Genomic DNA, 20,290 nt, shown 5'->3' on the forward strand with positions numbered 1-20,290 from the left:
GCCAAATGAGGTGTTGGCTTTGGGGATGAACAGTGAGATATACCTGCTGGAACGTGTGCTACGGGTGGGTGTTGTTATCGTGACCAGTGAACTGAGATAAGGCGGAGCTTTACCTAGCATAGACTTATAGATGACCTGGAGCCAGTGGGTCTGGCGATGAATATGTAGCGAGGGCCAGCCGACTAGAGCATACAGGTCGCAGTGGTGGGTGGTATAAGGTGATTTGGTAACAAAACGGATGGCACTGTGATAGACTGCATCCAGTTTGCTGAGTAAAGTAATGGAACCTATTTTGTAGATGACATCGCCGAAGTCGAGGATTGGTAAGATAGTCAGTTTTACTACGGTAAGTTTGGCGGCGTGAGTGAAGGAGGCTTTGTTGCGAAATAGAAAGCCGATTCTAAATTTGATTTTGGATTGGAGATATTTAATATGAGTCTGGAAGGAGAGTTTACAGTCTAACCAGACACCTAGGTATTTATAGTTGTCAACATATTCTAGGTCGGAACCGTCCAGGGTGGTGATGCTAGTCGGGCGGGCAGGTGTGGGCAGCGAACGGTTGAAAAGCATGCATTTGGTTTTACTAGCGTTTAAGAGCAGATGGAGGCCACGGAAGGAGTGTTGTATGGCATTGAAGCTCGTTTGGAAGTTTGTTAGCACAGCGTCCAAGGAAGGGCCAGAAGTATACAGAATGGTGTCGTCTGCGTAAAGGTGGATCAGGGAATCGCCCGCATCAAGAGCGACATCATTGATATGTACAGAGAAAAGAGTCGGCCCGAGAATTGAACCCTGTGGTACCCCCATAGAGACTGCCAGAGGTCCGGACAACATGCCCTCCGATTTGACACACTGAACTCTGTCAGAGAAGTAGTTGGTGAACCAGGCGAGGCAGTCATTAGAAAAACCAAGGCTATTGAGTCTGCCGATAAGAATACGGTGATTGACAGAGTCGAAAGCCTTGGCCAGGTCGATGAAGACGGCTGCACAGTACTGTCTTTTATCGATGGCGGTTATGATATCGTTTCGTACCTTGAGCGTGGCTGAGGTGCACCCGTGACCGGCTCAGAAACCGGATTGCACAGCGGAGAAGGTACGGTGGGATTCGAAATGGTCAGTGATCTGTTTATTAACTTGGCTTTCGAAGACTTTAGATAGGCAGGGCAGGATGGAAATAGGTCTGTAACAGTTAGGGTCTAGGGTGTCACCCCCTTTGAAGAAGGGGATGACCGTGGCAGCTTTCCAATCTTTAGGGATCTCGGACGATACGAAAGAGAGGTTGAACAGACTTGTAATAGGGGTTGCAACAATGGCAGCGGATAATTTTAGAAAGAGAGGGTCCAGATTGTCTAGCCCAGCTGATTTTTACGGGTCCAGGTTTTGGAGCTCTTTCAGAACATCTGCTATCTGGATTTGGGTGAAGGAGAAGCTGGGGAGGCTTGGGCGAGTAGCTGCGGGGGGGGGGCTGTTGGCCGGGGTTGGAGTAGCCAGGAGGAAGGCATGGCCAGCCGTTGAGAAATGCTTATTGAAATTTTCGATTATCATGGATTTATCGGTGGTGACCGTGTTACCTAGCCTCAGTGCAGTGGGCAGCTGGGAGGAGGTGCTCTTGTTCTCCATGGACTTTACAGTGTCCCAGAACTTTTTGGAGTTAGAGCTACAGGATGCAAATTTTTGCTTGAAAAAGCTAGCCTTTGCTTTCCTGACTGACTGCATGTATTGGTTCCTGAATTCCCTGAACAGTTGCATATCACGGGGACTTTCGATGCTATTGCAGTCCGCCACAGGATGTTTTTGTGCTGGTCAAGGGCAGTCAGGTCTGGAGTGAACCAAGGGCTATATCTGTTCTTAGTTCTGCATTTTTTGAACGGGGCATGCTTATCTAAGATGGTGAGGAAATTACTTTTAAATGATGACCAGGCATCCTCGACTGACGGGATGAGGTCATTATCCTTCCAGGTCGATTAGAAAGGCCTGCTCGCAGAAGTGTTTTAGGGAGCGTTTGACAGTGATGAGGGGTGGTCGTTTGACCGCAGACCCATAGTGGATACAGGCAATGAGGCAGTGATCGCTGAGATCCTGATTGAAAACAGCGGAGGTATATTTGGAGGGCAAGTTGGTCAGGATAATGTCTATGAGGGTGCCCATGTTTACGGATTTAGGGTTGTACCTGGTGGGTTCCTTGATGATTTGTGTGAGATTGAGGGCATCTAGCTTAGATTGTAGGACTGCCGGGGTGTTAAGCATATCCCAGTTTAGGTCACCTAACAGAACGAACTCTGAGGCTAGATGGGGGGCGATCAATTCACAAATGGTGTCCAGGGCACAGCTGGGAGCGGAGGGGGGTCGATAGCAGGCAGCAACAGTGAGAGACTTATTTCTGGAGAGACTAATTTTTAAAATTAGAAGTTCGAACTGTTTGGGTATAGACCTGGAAAGTATGACAGAACTTTGCAGGCTATCTCTGCAGTAGATTGCAACTCCTCCCCCTTTGGCAGTTCTATCTTGACGGAAAAAGTTGTAGTTGGTTATGGAAATCTCCAAATTTTTGGTGGCCTTCCTAAGCCAGGATTCAGACACGGCAAGGACATCAGGGTTGGCGGAGTGTGCTAAAGCAGTGAGTAAAACAAACTTAGGGACGAGGCTTCTGATGTTGACATGCATGAAACCAAGGCTTTTTCGATCACAGAAGTCAACAAATGAGAGTGCCTGGGGACACGCAGGGCCTGGGTTTACCTCCACATCACCCGAGGAACAGAGGAGGAGTAGGATGAGGGTACGGCTAAAGTCTATCAAAACTGGTCGCCTAGAGCGTTGGGGGACAAAGAATAAAAGGAGCAGATTTCTGGGCGTGGTAGAATAGATATTAAAGTGACTAGTGTTCTATTATTAAAGTGGCCAGTGATTCCAAGTCTATGTATATATAGTGGCTTGCAAAAGTATTCACCCCCGTTCGCATTTTTACTATTTTGTTGCCTTACAACCTGGAATTAAAATAGATTTTTGGGGGTTTGTATCATAAGATTAACACAACATCTTTGCACTTTGAAGATGCAAAATATTTTTTCATTGAGAAACAAACAAGAAATAAGACAAAAAAACGGAACTTGAGCGTGCATAACTATTCACCCCCTCAAAGTCAGTACTTTGTAGAGCCACCTTTTGCAGCAATTACAGCTGCAAGTCTCTGGGGTATGTCTCTATACGCTTGGCACATCTAGCCACTGGGATTTTTGCCCATTCTTCAAGGAAAAACTGCTCCAGCTCCTTCAAGTTGGATGGGTTCCACTGGTGTACAGCAATCTTTAAGTCATACCACAGATACTCAATTGGATTGAGGTCTTAGGCCATTCCAAGACATTTACATGTTTCCCCTTAAACCACTCGAGTCTTGCTTTAGCAGTATGCTTAGGGTGATTGTCCTGCTGGAAGGTGAACCTCTGTCCCAGTCTCAAATCTCTGGAAGACTGAAACAGGTTTCCCTCAAGAATATCCTCGTATTTAGCGCCATCCATCATTCCTTCAATTCTGACCAGTCCCTGCCGATAAAAAACATCCCCACAGCATGATGTTGCCACCACCATGCTTCACTGTGGGGATGGGGTTCTCGGGGTGATGAGAGGTGTTGGATTTTGTGCCAGACATAGTGTTTTCCTTGATGGCCAAAAAGCTCAATTTTAGTCTCATCTGACCAGAGTACGTACTTCCATATGTTTTGGGAGTCTCCCACATGCTTTTTGGCAAACACCAAACGTGTTTGCTTATTTTTTTTTCTTTAAGCAACGGCTTTTTTCTGGACACTCTTCCGTAAAGCCCAGCTCCGTGGAGTGTATTGCTTAAAGTGGACAGATACTCCAATCTCGGCTGTGGAGCTTTGCAGCTCCTTCAGGGTTATCTTTGGTCTCTTTGTTGCCTCTCTGATTAATGCCCTCCTTGCCTGGTCTGTGAGTTTTGGTGGGTTATTTTTTATAACCCAACCCTGATTTATACTTCTCCACAACTTTGTCTCTGAACTGTTTGGAGAGCTCCTTGGTCTTCATGGTGCCACTTGCTTGGTGGTGCCCCTTGCTTAGTAGTGTTGCAGACTCTGGGCCTTTCAGAACAGGTGTATATATACTGAGATCATGTGACACTTAGATTGCACACAGGTGGACTTTATTTAACTAATTATGTGACTTCTGAAGGTAATTGGCTGCACCAGACCTTATTTAGGGGCTTCATAGCAAAGGGGGTGAATACATATGCACGCACTAGTTTTAAGTTTTTATTTTTTTAAGTAATTAAGTCATTTTTTTCATTTCACTTCACCAATTTGGACTATTGTCTGTACGTCCATTACATGAAATCCAAATAAAAATGTATTTATATTACAGGTCGTACTACAAGAAAATAGGTATAACTGCAAGGGGGATGAATACTTTTGCAAGGCACTGCAGCAGCCGCTAATGTGCTAGTGATGGCTATTTAACAGTCTTCTGGCCTTGAAAGAGAAGCTGTTTTTCAGTCTCTCGGCCCAGCTTTGATGCACCTGTACTGACCTCAACATCTGGATGATAGCGGGGTGAACAGACAGTGGCTCGGGCAGTTGTTGTCCTTGATGATCTTTTTAGCCTTCCTGTGACATCGGGTGCTATAGGTGTCCTGGAGGGCAGGTAGTTTGCCCCCGGTGATGCATTGAGCAAACCGCACCACCCTCTGGAGAGCCCTGCGGTTGCGGGGGTGCAGTTGCAGTACCAGCCGGTGATACAGCCCGACAGAATGCTCTCAATTGTGCATCGGTAAAAGTTTGAGGGCTTTAGGCGCCAAGAAAAATAACTTCAGCCTCCTGAGGTTGAAGAGGCGCTGTTGCACCTTCTTCACCACACTGTCTGTGTGGGTGGGCCATTTCAGTTTGTCAGTGATGTGTACGCAGAGGAACTTGAAGCTTTCCACCTTCTCCACTGCGGTCCCATCAATGTAGAAGAGGGGTGCTCCCTCTGCTGTTTCCTGATGTCCAAGATCAGCTCCTTTGTTTTGTTGACATTGGGTGAGGTTATTTTCCTGGCACCACACTCCCAGGGCCCCCAGCTCCTCCTTGTAGGCTGTCTCAACATTGTTGGTTATCAGGCCTACTACTGTTGTGTCTTCTGCAAACTTGATGATTGAGTTGGAGGTGTGCGTGGCCATGCAGTCATGGGTGAACAGGGAGTACAGGAGGGGGCTGAGCACGCATCCTTGTGGGGCCCCAGTGTTGAGGATCAGCAAAGTGGAGGTGTTTGTTCTTACCTTTGTTCTTACCTTCACCTTCACCACCTGGGGCGGCCCGTCAGGAAGTCCTGGACCGAGTTGCACAGAGCGGGGTTCAGACCCAGGGCCTCAAGCATAATGATGAGCTTGGAGGGTACTATGGTGTTGAATGCTGTGCTATAGTCAATGAACAGCATTCTTACATAGGTATTCAACTTGTCCAGATGAGCTAGGGCAATGTGCAGTGCGATGGAGATTGCATAGTCTGTGGATCTATTGGGGAGGTAAGCATATTGAAGTGGGTCTAGGGTGGCAGGTAAGGTGGAGGTGATATGATCCTTGACTAGTCTTTCAAAGCACTTCATGATGACAGAAGTGAGTGCTACAGGGTGATAGTCATGTAGTTCAGTTACCTTTGCTTTCTTGGGTACAGGAACAATGGTGGACATCTTGAAGCATGTGGGGACAATGGAATGGGATAGGGAGAGTGAATATGTCCGTAACCACTCCAGCCAGCCGTCAGAGCCAACAGCCTTGCAAGGGTTAACAAGCAAGACGTCAGTGTCCGAGAAGTGGCTGGTATTCCCTTTGTAGTCCGTGATTGTCTGTAGACCCTGCCATATATGTCTGGTGTCTGAGCCTTTGAATTGCAACTCCAGTTAGTCTCTATACTGACGTTTTGCCTGGTTATGAATATGAACATTTCAAATCAGTAGGTCTACAATTGTAGCGACATTTGAAGATAATTTGCTGATTTTGGAGGACATGTATTAGTCATAGGAATGCCTGAAATAGCATAGTACTGCTTTTTAACATTATTACCTCAAAACATAACAAGGACATGTAGAAGTACTTTCTACTTGATATGTTTTTCAATTTAGTGCGAGGACCAATCGACATGTCAATTTAGTCGCGGTTAAAAAAAAAAATACTTTGCAGCATCGCACGCGAAGTTGTGGATTTTTGTTTGTTGTAGGCGTTGACCGGGTCATGGCTAGAAGGGATCCAGCTTTTGTCAAATAACGTAAGATTTGACTTTTCGTAGCTGGTTAGGGCTAAAACGCATTACCTTGACAAAAACTGGATCCCTTCTAGCTATATCCCGTTGTCCGAGGTGACTAAAACGTGTATTTATTTTCTGACTCCTCCTTCAAATCTGACAAAGACGTCATCATCCGAAACGTACTGCGCATGTCAGGTTGGTTGACAACAAGAACTGCATGACCTGAAACAATAGCTAGGAAAAACACTCGTTTTCTGGTAAGACGTACAATATTAATTTCACCGTAGAATAAATAGTTAGTATGCTGTTAAATACATTTTATTCCAGCGCATATAGCAAACAAGCTTGACCTGCTTTGCTGATGCTAGCTAGCAGCGGGTGGGTATGCTTTGGAACGCTCCGACAGAAATCTGTTCCAAAAACTAAGTAAATAACAAGGTTATATAGCGGCAGAATAAGATACCGGCTAGGGGGTGGGCGAATTGAGCATGCTACTTTATATGCGTTGTTTGTTGGCAACCTTGTACTTTACCAAGTTTTTGGAACAGATTCCTATTGGAACGTTCCACAAATTATACCCACCCGCTAACAGCTGCTATCGTTAGCTAGCCTCCTAACGTTAACCTTTTGCTTCCATTTTTTGCTGGCTAGTTAGCCAGCTTATGTTATGATTCGTTTATTTATTAGCTAACTTAGTTTACAAACCAGTCGACAGTCAACTGACTTTCTTGCTCACTGATGAGTGATTTTAATTAGTTAACTAGCTAGTTAGCATAATTGGCACGAGGAGTGGAGCAGTGAATTAAACAAAGGTTAACTTGCCCGTTTGTTAGCCAAAGCCCGTTATCATGTTAGCTAGCGTACCTAGTTATAGAACCTGTAGCTAGCTATAGACCTTGTTATTTGGCAATTTCTTGTTGACTTGAAGAAGCCAGCCTGCCAATGTTACCCAATCAATGTCTAGATGGCTACCTAACATATATTTCTGTCTTAGTTTGTCAAATCCCTATTGATAGCTACGAGCACGGCATTTGTTGGCCAACCCTCCTGGAGAGCTACTGCTGAGTGTACAGTAGAGGCTTATTTATCTAGCCCTGTTCTAATAGGCATCCAGTAAGACAACATATAGGATGAAGGCCGTCACTTAGTTAACCAACATTTTTGAAAACATTTATTGTGGGACTTTTCCCAACAAGGTACTCTTGAAGAAACAAAGGTAAAGTTCATGATTTAAAATGCTGTTATTATCGTGGCATTTCGGAATGTGTATATACAGTTGAAGTTGGAAGTTTACATACACTTAGGTTGTAGTCATTAAAACTCTTTTTTTTCAACCACTCCACAAATTTCTTGTTAAAAACTATAGTTTTGGCAAGTCGGTTAGGACATCTACTTTTTGCATGGCACAAGTAATTGTTCCAATAATTGTTTACAGACAGCTTATTTCACTTATTATTCACTGCATCACAATTCCAGGGGGTCAGAAGTTTACATACACTAAGTTGACTGCCTTTAAACAGCTTAGAAAATTCCATAAAAGGATGTCATGGCTTTAGGAGCTTCTGAGAGGCCAATTGACATAATTTGAGTCAGTTGGAGGTGTACCTGTTGATGTATTTCAAGGCCTACCTTCAAACTCAGTGCCTTTTGCTTGAGATCATGGGAAAATCAAAAGAAATCATCCAAGACCTCAGGAAAAAAATTGTACACCTCCACAAGTCTGGTTCATCCTTGGGAGCAATTTCCAAACGCCTGAAGATACCACGTTCATCTGTACAAACAATAGTACACTAGTATAAACACCTTGGGACCACGCAGCCGTCATACCGCTCAGGAAGGAGACTCGTTCTGTCTCCTAGAGATGAATGTACTTTGGTGCGAAAATTGCAAATCAATCCCAGAACAACAGCAAAGGACCTTGTGAAGATGCTGGAGGAAACGGGTACAAAAGTGTGTATGTATATATATATATATATATATATGCACGCACGCAGTAAAACGCTCAGCAAAGAAGAAGCCACTACTCCAAACATCCATAAAAAAGCCAGACTGGGGAAAAAGATTGTACTTTTTGGAGAAATGTCCTCTGGTCTGATAACAAAAATAGAACTGTTTGTCTATAATGACCATCGTTATGTTTGGAGTAAAAAGGGGGAGGCTTGCAAGCCGAAGAACACCATCCCAACCTGAAGGACGGGGGTGGCAGCATCATGTTGTGGGGGTGCTTTGCTGCAGGAGGCATGTCACAAAATGGATGGCATCAGGAAGGAAAATTATGTGGATATATTGAAGCAACATCTCAAGACATCAGCCAGGAAGTTAAAACTTGGTCGCAAATGGGTCTTCCAAATGCACAATGACCCCAAGCATACTTGCAAGCAAAGTTGTGGCAAAATGGCATAAGGACAATAAAGTCAAGGTATTGGAGTTACCATCACAAAGCCCTGACCTCAATCCTGTAGAAAATGTGTGAGCAGAACTGAAAAAGCGTGTGCCTGACTGAGTCACACCAGCTCTGTCAGGTGGAATGGGCCAAAATTCACCCAGCTTATTGTGGGAAGCTTGTGGAAGGCTACCCAAAATGTTTGACCCAAGATAAACAATTTAAGGCAATGCTACCAAATACACTCAATTAGTATGTAAACTTCTGACCCAGTGGGAATGTGATGACAGAAATAAATCAAGGAAATAAATCACTCTCTACTATTATTCTGGCATTTCACATTCTTAAAATAAAGTGGTGACCTAAAACAGGGAATTTGTGGTGACCTAACTGACCTAAAACAGGGAATTTGTACTTGGATTAAATGTCAGGAATTGTGGAACTGAGTTTAAATGTATTTGGCTAAGGTGTATGTAACCTTCCGACTTCAACTGTATGTGTGTATATAAACTCAGCAAAAAAAGAAACGGGCCCTTTTCAGGACCCTGTCTTTCAAAGATAATTCGTAAAAATCCAAAAACTTCACAGATCTTCATTGTAGAGGGTTTAAACACTGTTTCCCATGCTTGTTCAATGAACCATAAACAATTAATGAACATGCACCTGTGGAACGGTCATTAAGACACTAATAGCTTACAGATGGTAGGCAATTAAGGTCACAGTTATGAAACCTTAGGACACTAAAGAGGCCTTTCTACTGACTCTGAAAAACACCAAAAGAAAGATACCCAGGGTCCCTGCTCATCTGCGTGAACGTGCCTTAGGCATGCTGCAAGGAGGCATGAGGACTGCAGATGTGGCCAGGGCAATAAATTGCAATGTCCATACCATGAGACGCCTAAGACAGAGCTACAGTGAGACAGGACGGACAGTTGAGTGTCCTTGCAGTGGCAGACCACGTGTAACAACACCTGCACAGGATCAGTACAGCTGAACATCACACCTGTGGGACAGGTACAGGATGGCAACAACTGCCTGAGTTACACCAGGAACGCACAATCCCTCCATCAGTGCTCAGACTGTCCGCAATAGGTTGAGAGAGGCTGGACTGAGGGCTTGTAGGCCTGTTGTAAGGCAGGTCCTCACTAGACATCACTGGCACAAACCAACCGTCGCTGGATCAGACAGGACTAGCAAAAAGTGCACTTCACTAACGAGTCGCGGTTTTGTCTCACCAGGGGTGATGGTCAGATTCACGTTTATCGTAGAAGGAATGAGCGTTACACCGAGGCCTGTACTCTGGAGCGGGATCGAAGTGGAGGGTCCGTCATCGTCTGTGGCGGTGTGTCACAGCATCATTGGACTGGGCTTGTTGTCATTGCAGGCCATCTCAACGCTGTGCGTTACAGGGAAGACGACATCCTCCCTTATGTGATGTCATGCTGGAGGGTCATGTCAGGATAATGCCACCAGCCATACTGCTCGTTCTGTGCGTGTTTCCTGCAAGTCAGGAATGTCAGGGTTCTGCCATGGCCAGCGACGAGCCTGGATCTCAATCTCATTGAGCACATCTGGGACCTGTTGGATCGGAGGGTGAGGGCTAGGGCCATTCCCCCCCCCCCCCCCAGAATTGTCCGGGAACTTGCAGGTGCCTTGGTGGAAGAGTGGGGTAACATCTCACAGCAAGAACTGGCAAATCTGGTGCAGTCCATGAGGAGGAGATGCACTGCAGTACTTAATGCAGCTGGTGGCCACACCAGATACTGAATGTTACTTTAGATTCCCCCCCCTTTGTTCAGGGACACATTATTCAATTTCTGTTGGTCACATGTCTGTGGAACTTGTTCAGTTTGTCTGTTGTTGAATCTTGTTATGTTCATAGAAATGTTTACATTTTAAGTTTTCTGAAAATAACAGCAGTTGACAGTGAGAGGACGTTTCTTTTTCTTTGCTGTGTGTGTGTGTGTGTGTCTATCAAACATGACAAACAAATGCCAACCGGTAACCTCTGACTCTCCAGGCATCACCATGGGGAAAGCCCTTTCCCTCCTGCCCAAGCAGGCATGCCACGAAGACTCCCAGGACAGCCTGACCACCACCCAGGAGGATGATGGGAAGAGAGAGGATGTGTCCCAGTTCCCCTACGTAGAGTTCACTGGCAGGGACAGCGTCACATGTCCCAGCTGCCAGGGCACTGGGAGGATACCTAGAGGTGAGCAACACACACACACTTATGTAGAGTTCACTGGCAGGGACAGCGTCACATGTCCCAGCTGTTAGGGTACAGACAGGATACCTAGAGGTAAACAGGATTTAAGATGCTATACCATTTGAATGAATGACTGAGTAAGAGTTTTGTTCTGTTCAGTGTCATAGTCAGACTGCAGTTGATGAAGTGTGTGATAAAACCACAAAGGTGCTCTCTTGTGGATAATGGATAGTGTGACTGAATCACTCTGTGAGCTTGAGGGAACCAATGACTGAATTTGGCATATGAATGACTCATGCTTTGCCTGTGAACTCACTGTAATCAAAGCTGTGTTATTTGTGGTTCATGCTTTTTATCCCCGGAGCCTGGTGAATTTCCCCTCTGAGGGATAATGTTGTACAGTATTGCATAGGGATGTGAATCTCTTCTTTCAAGCACGACTCAATAAGTATCTAGATAAATACATTCGCTCTGACACAATACAGGAACGATACTTTTAGAAACGATTCGGTTTGATAAGTGGAACGAATCGATTCGGTAAAATTAAAATCTGATCCTGATGGAGCTCAGGAGCTGGACCTCTTTGAGCTGGATCTGTCTGAGATTACTTCTCTGAGGTAGGTAGGTGTGTGTGTGTGTGTGTGTGTGTGTGTGTGTGTGTGTGTGTGTGTGTGTGTGTGTGTGTGTGTGTGTCAGAGAAGGAATTATATGGTGTGCAGGCAGCTGAGCTGAGCCGTAGGGCAGACTGAGCATTTAGGCATTTTGTCCCCCACTTTGTATCTGAAATCCCCATCATCCACTGATTAACTTGTCATTTTATCAGATCAAAAATGTTTTGAGAAAGTAATATGTTTATATTTATGTGTAGAACTTAGCTATGACTAGCTATGATTTTTTTGGGTAGGACAAAACATACCAATATCAATATATATCTGCCGATATAGCCTACTGTTTTTACAGTGATGAAAAAGTGACATTTTCCCACACTAAGTTCTCATAAATTGCCATTGTGATGTTAATTTGTGACAATAATGAGATATCATTAGATGGGCTGCAAGTATTCTGATAAGCATGAGATTCCCTTTGTCACCCTATATATCAGTGTAATTTTCGGGCCGATATAGCTATATTTCAGTAAAAGGCCAATATCAAACGATGATATCGGTGAAACTAAGTTTATAGTATATCAGTTGGTGGTTCAAACCAACTGCTAGAGCAAGCTGTCTCCACTGGTGGGTGTGATGTGACATGCTATAATATCCTCAAACAAGTGTATGAATATCTTGTTCCAAGTACTTTTCTGTTTTGTGTGCCAAAACTATGGGTACCGCGTGGGGCTTTGTAGCCTAGGGTGAAATATAGGTGATTCTGTTGGAACTTGCACTCCATCTCCCTTTGACTGTCATAATGCCAAGAATCATTATATACCTATATTCACAAGTCATTGATTATTTCACAATTTAATGAAACCAATCTTATGGATAATAAACTATTTTCTAGATTAAAAAAAAATAAAAATCCACCCAAGGCGACACAGGTGCCAATAGCAACCAACACCTAGGAGCACCACATGATGAAACACACATTCTGACACAACATGAACACAAACATGCACAGTTATTAATAACCCCTGGGTTTTATAGGGAAAACACTGCAGCTGTGAAGTCACTCCTTCATGTCTGTATGCCAAATAACTTGACTGTGCTACTTCACAGCTCTGTTCTCTTCCCTGAAGCTCATGCATATTTGGGACCAGGCTAGCTCTGAGGTTTTGCTGAGAGTGTTTTCCTGTAATAACCTCTTCTTTTAGCCTCCTAACCTTAATGATCAAGTAAAAAAATAAATGAAGTCCTTTCTCATCCTATTTATCGGATATCGGTGGAATTATCGGCCGATTTCGATCAATTGGTAAAATAGCCTTATTTGCCAGTAATATTGGTGAAATTATTTATCGGTCAGGTTCTTGCTATGAATTAATATAGCACAGCTTCAGATTTCATTAGAACTTTACAGAGGAGAGCTGCTCTTCTCTCGCTCCAGCCATAGGCCTACAGTGCAGCTCACAAAAATGATTGGTGTCCTTGTTATGAAATTACAACTTCTCCCTGTTCATGTAAAAATGACCAAATGCACTGACTGTTAAAAGCAAAACTATTTTATGGTGAACCTGGCAATTGAAAAAGTCACCCAACTAATAAAGCCTATGATTTTACATTGCCAAAGCCATTTTACAATCATTTGAATGCTGACGGTGCTGCGCAGATATTAGAGCCTCTCGTTGGTGCAAGCAGCTGAGCTCTGTACTCAGTTATCTGACTTGGAGGTCAATGACTGACATGCCTATTTAAATAGCTACTGAAGGAGAGACCGCATCAATTCGGTCACAAAAGATTGGTATTTTCGTATAGGGAAATAATGTTATGAGTAAAAAACATTAGTGAACCGGCAATTCATAACATTTTAAACGATTTTCTGAAAGATTCATGCCACATTTGGATCAGTTTAGGGTCCTGCGAACCGATGCACTCGTTTCTTAAACCATTGAACCAGGGACTGATGCCTATCAGTGAATCGTTACATCCCTAGTGTTGCTGTTATGTTGTGTCCGATGATTAGCCTAAGTGTTGTAAATGTTTCCTTGCATTATGCAGGCCAAGAGAACCAGCTTGTAGCATTGATCCCATACAGTGACCAGAGACTCAGGCCCAGGAGAACGTAAGTGGAATGTCGTTGTTGGGTTGGTAACTTTAGGCTAAACGTCACAATAATGCTTGCAGATGCAACTGTGCAAGTAGCTATTCCTTTCTTGTTCTAATGTTCTTTGTACCCTGCCATTATCAAACTGCTATTTAACTTTTGACCCTGCCTTTTGTTCTCCCGCCTCTCCACAGAAAGCTGTATGTGATGTCCTCGGTGTTTGTGTGTCTGCTGCTGTCCAGCCTGGCTGTCTTCTTCCTGTTCCCTCGTACCATAGACGTCTCCTACGTGGGCGTCAAGTCGATCTTCGTCACCTATGACGAGGACAAGAGGATTGTCTATCTCAACGTGACGGTGAGCCTCTCATCTGGTCTAACCACATGATGATTTGGGTCACATTGTGGACAGTCACAGGAGGAGACTGCTTTTCCTTATCAACCTGTACTATCCTCGTAAAGTTGGCCATGTTTGGGCAAATGAGTTTGGTCACAAATGTTGCGGGATTCTAGGTATCCTGCCATCCGCTGTAATTTTGTATTAACTCCTAAACTGTTCCGGGTTTGCCGCACTGGCTAACTCTGGCTTCAAACTGCTCAGTGTGTGTGTTTCTCTGAGGGTAAAGTTAAAAGCGAAAAATACACGTTTCTGTGATCATAAAATGACAAAGTATTCTTCTTCCTTCCAGAACACTCTGAACATCACCAATAACAACTACTACAGTGTAGAGGTGTCCAACGTCACAGCCCAGGTCCAGTTCTCCAAGACAGTGATCGGGAAGTCCCGCATCAATAACATCACTGCTATCAGTCCTCTGGGCATGGAGCAGGTACACAACTCTGTAATAGCATGGTAACGGGGTGTTAACAGCGCGCTAGCAACAATGTAAAAATTGTGGTAACATCTGTCATCATTATTGGACGTGCAGCAGAAAGTCTAGTTTCACTAAATTCAAGAGCCAACAAGCCATAGCTGTTTTTAGTAGACTCAGACCCCTATTCCTGGTCCTAAGTTGCTCAACTTGTCACATTATGTATTTTGGCACTTCAAGTACTTTCTCCTAGTCACCTTTTTGATCATAAGCCTGTGTGTTGTTCCTAGGTTGACTACATGGTTCCCACCATTCTAGCAGATGAGATGAGCTACATGTAGTAAGTACAGCACACCCCAGCCCAGCACACCCCAGCCCAGCACAGCACATAGCTTTTTGAGAACACTGAACCTGATAAAGACCTAATGGTCGAGACTTTGTTTCAATAAATCCTATGGGAGTACAGATTGCAGTCTGCTTTTAGTTCTTGCTTAACCTTGTTCCCAGGTTCATATAGAGCCTGGAAACAGTGTGGAACAAAGTCAGATTTGAAAGGGGCATGTTGTAATTGAGGCGGGAGAGGGACAGCCTGCCATAGCTGGATTAGATTAATTTGGGCATATAAAGTTTATATGTGAAAACAAATTCTTAGATGCATACTTTCTGATTTCCCCAACTCCCTTCATTCATTGTTTAGCCTATCACTTGTGCTGCTCCTGCTTTAAAATCCACAACATGGAGGGGAGGTTCAAGGGTTGCGCTAGATGGTGATGGACTGAGAGATCAGCCAATGAAAATCCAGCGGGACCTTTTCCCGCTCTTGCCATAGGCTCCATTCAAGTCCCTTTCTGAAACCCAATGAAACCAGACGGTTCGACAGAGTAAGAGACAAATGTAACTTTTTGCTCATCACATGAAACTGACTGAAGTGTCTGTTCCTCTGTGTCCTAGTGATTACTGCAGCCTGCAGACCATAAAGGTGCACAACATCGTTGTCATGATGCAGTAAGTACCTCCCTTTTATCATTCTCACAGGACCACGAAGCCTGGCTCCCATGTAATACGTATGAATGTACTCAGAACAGTTAGTCAACCTTGTTCTGTGTGTTAATGACCTCCCCTTATTAATAAGGAACTTTTCTGATACCGTCCTCTATTCATACAGAATGGAAATTGACCTAATCCCATATCCAACCAATATACTCTTTTGTATTTTTCTATGTTGACTGGATGTGATCACATCCTTGATTGTTATTGTCCTAAAGGGTACAAAAAAAGCCATTTGAATTAAATGAAATCCTCTTGTTGTTTCCAGGGTGACGGTGACGACGATGTACTTTGGCCACATGGAGCAGGTCACTCAGGAGATGTACCAGTATGTAGACTGTGGAGGTAACACCACCACTCTGAGGGGGGCGCAGCCCAAGGTGTCTAATGCCCCAATACCCCCAGAGTAACCCCCCTTGCTCTACCTCACCTGAGCCGGCCCTGGAGAAGGTCCTTGGAAGCTAGTCTTACATCAGAAATCTGGCAGAACTACTGGTTGTTTAGGCTTGTGCTCCAGCCCTTCTCTAACACGGCTGGTCAGTTGAAGAAGGTATGTTCGAGCAGGGATACGCGTTTGCACCCAGTAGCTCTCCGGGAGGAGAGTTGGCCACCCCAGCCGTAGATGGATCACTGTTTTTCTCTCCACCACCCGTCTACCGATGAAGACCCCACTGTAGATGTCATGTATTTCTGTGTTCGCTCACCATTGTGTTGGGAGTATATGCCAGATGGGCAATGGAGGGGGAAAATGTGTCTACTGACAAAAATAGTGTTTTTTTAGACATTAAAAACAATTAAGTACCATAATGTTTCAGTACCAAACCATTATGCACTTTATTAATGCATTTAACATTCAACTTCTCATTGTGTTAATGTAAAATGTTACGAAGCCACTCCACACTCCTCCAAACCACTTGAACAGTAGATGTCTGAACTAATAATCCTCAGTCTATGGAAGAGGATAACCTCAGTTCTCTCAGTAATCTGGGCTCAAATCTGTATCTCTATGATAGTCAAAGGAGTTGAACCAACAGATCTGGGACCAGTCAACTATTCTCAGTCAGACCTCACGTAACACATTAATAATGTGTATTATTTAATTCTGCTGATAAGTCAGAGGCACAGTGAGCCAAGTCTGAAATGACACCTATGACTATAGAACACACTACTAGGTCTCTAGCCAAAGGTAGTGCGCTATATAGGTTTCTCAAACTAAACTCTGGACCTCAAAGCCAGTTCCACTGCGTTTTGTTCATGGTCCCTTCTAATCTGGGACTGATTTTAGACCTGGAACAACAGGTGTGTGCAATTTAATTGTCAGGTAGAACAGAAAACTAGCAGGCTCTGGACCTCGTAGGGAGAGTTGAATAGCCCTGGTATAGGGGATAGGGTGGTGTTTGGGGTGAAGCCAGAATGTGGCATTTCTCATATGTATAAGCTTGTAATGACCAGGCTCTCCTCTAGAGGCCTCTCTGTACAATCTGGATTTGGACCAGTTGTTTACTAATATTAGCCTCTGTTGGGTGATCAAACTGTGTTAATGTGTGATCTATTGATTGAATTGAAAGGCTTATGTCCATAAAATGGAGTCATTTTAAAGAAATTAAGTTATTAAAAGTCCCTTCCACCACTCTGTTCCCAATTGGTACAATAACAAGATTGATTGATAGTCATTCATTATCAGTAATTTACCTCTTCCTTCTGAGTTCGTGCCTACGAGGGACTCGCATAATGTTTTGTGATACCAACCTACTGCTGACTTGAATTCGACCAACTTAGTTTTTACATGCATAAAGAGGATCACCGGCAAGGGACTTTGTACGTTTTTGATAAATGACTTCCCTGCATATCAAACTCAGTTGAAGAGTTTAGAACTACCTAGATTTAATACCACGTTTGTAATATGATTCCTACCTACATTGCGGAAAACCTTTTTGAAATGTACAACTCAAATAGAAACTACCCTCTGTCATAGAAATATACCTTGAATTTCTTTATGAATTCTCATACCTAGTAGTTTGCCGTTATCTAATTTGCAATTTCCTAGGTTATCGTAGAGCACAACATTTAACATGTGTACAGTCATTTGTTCCTAATCAATTAATCTTGTATGGAAGAGTGGATCAGCTTTTGAATGACTGTTAGGATTGAGTGAAGACTTGCAGTACTACTGACATCAACTAGAAGAGTGGTTTGAGCTGATGAGGCTGTTCTTCCTAATGTCTACTACTGCTGTGGGGTACTGACATTTATTTTGATTAACGGTATTTGACTAAATGTAAATACAAGAAATTTTTTTAAATGTACATGTAGTTGTGTTTTTATTTGCTTTTCATCATGATACATTCAAAATGGTTGATCACGATTTGTCCTACCTAGTTTTATTGCGTGGTTACCCTTTCTGAAAGCGTGAATAAAGTTTTCGACATCTCATTTGTCTCTTGTATTTTCTTCTGTCTTTGTTCATGCCTTTTTATTTAACCAACCTCAGAGGAACTGGTAAGAAATGGAACACACGTGCAAATTAGCGCATGAATCAGTGTGACATCACAATTCACTCACAATGCACTCATGAACCCATAGAATTGTAATCATACTGCAAAACTTGTCTCCTGAGCAGAAGTGAACTCACACAATGTTGCCATGGGGACAGTTGACAGCCAGTGGGGACAGTTTTTACATCATAAACACCATATGTGACGTCAAACACCTGTCTGCATAAATAGCCTGTTTTGGCACATTTAATTTCCCTAGGTGGCTGAAGGTACGTTGGTAACCATGCACTTTCAGCCCAATTTGGAAGATGATCTTCCTTTTGCCTTACAGCTAGAACATGGTAAGTTGATATTACTGAAACTAAATGACTTGTACATTGTCAGATGAGCTGTAACATGGCTGTAGCCTCAAGGTTGTTTGGCTTGACAGCAATGGAGCAAGAGTACCAATAGATCCTGGACCAGGATAGTAACCAGAGTTTGAATCCCAGGGCAGACAGGGAAATCTGGAGGAATTTGCATCCAGAGAGTAGCTGGCTTCAATCTAGTATGTTCTATACCCAGGACTATTGTGCCCTTGGGCAAAGCACGTACCGCCAGCTGACCCTATGCTGCTCCCAGCCTGTCGTGTGTGTGGTGCGTGTGTCAGGTTGGGTCCTTTGCTTTGACAGCAAATATGAAAAGAATGTTTCTGCGAATAGTATTGTATATTACACATATTGTAGTTTCTTTTTGCATTTTGTGTATGCAGGATCAGCAGTGACATTACTTGTGAACAATGCTGCCCCTGCCCCTTACAGTGCAGGTGGGGTATACCAGATGTACCACGCAGCACCATCAGCCTCCTGGCACGGTCTTCCTGTGTACCAAGGCCCCCCACCTCACCAGCTGGCCTTGACCACTTCAGAGATACACAGGGAGACTATTCCCATGGGTCCTGTTGAAACACCTGAGACAAGCCAGCATCAGGACATTTTAGACTTGAGCCAGAGTTCAGAGTCTTCTGAGCCACCCAAGAGGAAGAGAAAGAAAAAGAAGAAGAAGAAGAAGCATGCTGCACCTAAACAGAGGGACCCACATGGCAGCTTTGATTGGACCAGCCAAGAACACAGCACTACAGAGAAGTACAAGAGGATAATGTCACTGCTGAGGAAAGACGGGGTGGAGGTGGTGGATGAGACAGGTACTAAGGGACTAACAGACACTGACAGTGAGTCTGACCAACATGTGAATCAAATGAGGAGAAAGAGAGCAGTGAGTAAAGGAAAAAAACAGAGCATCAAAGGGAAAAAAGCAACAGTGAAAAGTAGGAGCCGAAACCAGGCTAACCGACTAAACCGAGACAATGGAGATTTTCAGCAATCTGACATATCCTCATCTCTGCTGGAGACACAGGCCGTTGGGCCTGCACTGGAGCGGTTATTCTACCTACCAGCAGAGGGCAATGATGGGGAAGACCTGCTCGCCGAAGTGTTGGAAGAGCTCTCAGGGGTTCCAAGATACCCAGACCTCTCAGAGGAAGCTTTGAGCAACATGACCCTATCACAATATGCCACTCTCATGAACATGTTCCCCCATCCGCAGCTTCCGCCCTTACCCGTACCCTCCTTCCTCCCTCTGCGACCTAACGTCGGCCCAGTCTATAGAGAGACTCCAGAGTTACTCACACCATCTACCCACTGCGACTGGGTCACCCATGGCAACCCCAGTGATGCCAGCAACACCAATACAGTTGGCCATTTTGAGGACCACTATCCTGCCTCTCCAGAACCTCAGCAGCCAGGTGATTCCGACTACACCAATACCTACAGCCGTTTTGGCAACCCTTCAGCTATAACTCCAGAACCCCTGCAGCCAGGTGACTACACCAATACAGGCAACCATTTGGAAGACCAACACATTGCCTTACCTGACAATGTGGTTAGCCAGTTTTTGGAGTCTGACTATATTTCCCCTGAGCCTGCCTCCTCCCCAGAGCCAGAGCTTCAGCCTTTAGTGCTGAGTGTAGAGAGGGAGCCAATGAAGAGAGAGGCCCAGAGACTGAGGCAGCAGACAGCCAGGATGACGTTATATGGCCTGGACCACAACCCACTGGCCGACAGAGAGGACTTCACACTGGAGCGCTGCCTGGACATGTTTACTGACTGAAACACAGTGACTGTGACTACGGAACAATAACCTCAGGAAATCGTTTTGGGATTTTTCACCAATAAACATTTGGAATAAAGGCAACGCTCTGCTGTTGTTAATTCTAATCTAACGTACATTTGTTTACACTTTATATAATCTGTTGTAGGGAATATAATAGAATACCATCATAATAGATTGGCTAGTGTACATACCGTCACACTGTTGGCTAGTTCATTTGCTAGTCATTTTGATATCTCCATGTCTCAGGGAAATGAAATGTAGTTGGTGGATTTAC

General features: G+C 44.1%; 2 protein-coding genes across 3 annotated transcripts; both read left to right on the forward strand.

Annotated features, from left to right (window-relative positions):
• The first annotated feature begins 6,366 nt into the window (after window positions 1–6,366).
• Window positions 6,367–17,803, forward strand: LOC106570314 (transmembrane protein 106B). Of its 2 annotated transcripts, none has more exons than XM_014142503.2 (8): window positions 6,367–6,483; window positions 10,630–10,821; window positions 13,470–13,533; window positions 13,710–13,869; window positions 14,201–14,341; window positions 14,614–14,663; window positions 15,275–15,328; window positions 15,639–17,803. In XM_014142503.2, exons 2-8 carry the CDS (start codon window positions 10,638–10,640, stop codon window positions 15,778–15,780), a joined length of 795 nt encoding a protein of 264 aa, XP_013997978.1. In that variant the 5' UTR covers window positions 6,367–6,483; window positions 10,630–10,637; the 3' UTR covers window positions 15,781–17,803. The 2 variants fall into 2 exon arrangements, with proteins under 2 accessions (XP_013997978.1, XP_013997977.1); XM_014142502.2 differs by having other exon boundaries at window positions 6,375–6,421.
• Window positions 17,804–18,097: 294 nt separating this feature from the next.
• Window positions 18,098–20,087, forward strand: LOC106570336 (uncharacterized). The gene is made up of 2 exons (XM_014142529.2): window positions 18,098–18,206; window positions 18,617–20,087. Exons 1-2 carry the CDS (start codon window positions 18,149–18,151, stop codon window positions 20,011–20,013), a joined length of 1,455 nt encoding a protein of 484 aa, XP_013998004.1. The 5' UTR covers window positions 18,098–18,148; the 3' UTR covers window positions 20,014–20,087.
• Window positions 20,088–20,290: the final 203 nt, after the last annotated feature.

This window comes from Salmo salar, chromosome ssa14 (genome assembly GCF_905237065.1).
Source record: "Salmo salar chromosome ssa14, Ssal_v3.1, whole genome shotgun sequence".
In the NCBI taxonomy this organism is placed as follows: Eukaryota; Metazoa; Chordata; class Actinopteri; order Salmoniformes; family Salmonidae; genus Salmo; species Salmo salar.

Excerpts from the sequence above, each read along its gene's own strand:
- LOC106570314 (XM_014142502.2), top strand. Across the intron at positions 14,342-14,613 it reads GTCCTCTGGGCATGGAGCAG|GTTGACTACATGGTTCCCAC; the intron begins GTACACAACTCT and ends TGTTGTTCCTAG. Across the intron at positions 14,664-15,274 it reads GATGAGATGAGCTACATGTA|TGATTACTGCAGCCTGCAGA; the intron begins GTAAGTACAGCA and ends TCTGTGTCCTAG.
- LOC106570336 (XM_014142529.2), top strand. The coding sequence starts at position 18,149 with ATGCACTTTCAGCCCAATTTGGAAGATGATCTTCCTTTTGCCTTACAG. Across the intron at positions 18,207-18,616 it reads TGCCTTACAGCTAGAACATG|GATCAGCAGTGACATTACTT; the intron begins GTAAGTTGATAT and ends TTGTGTATGCAG.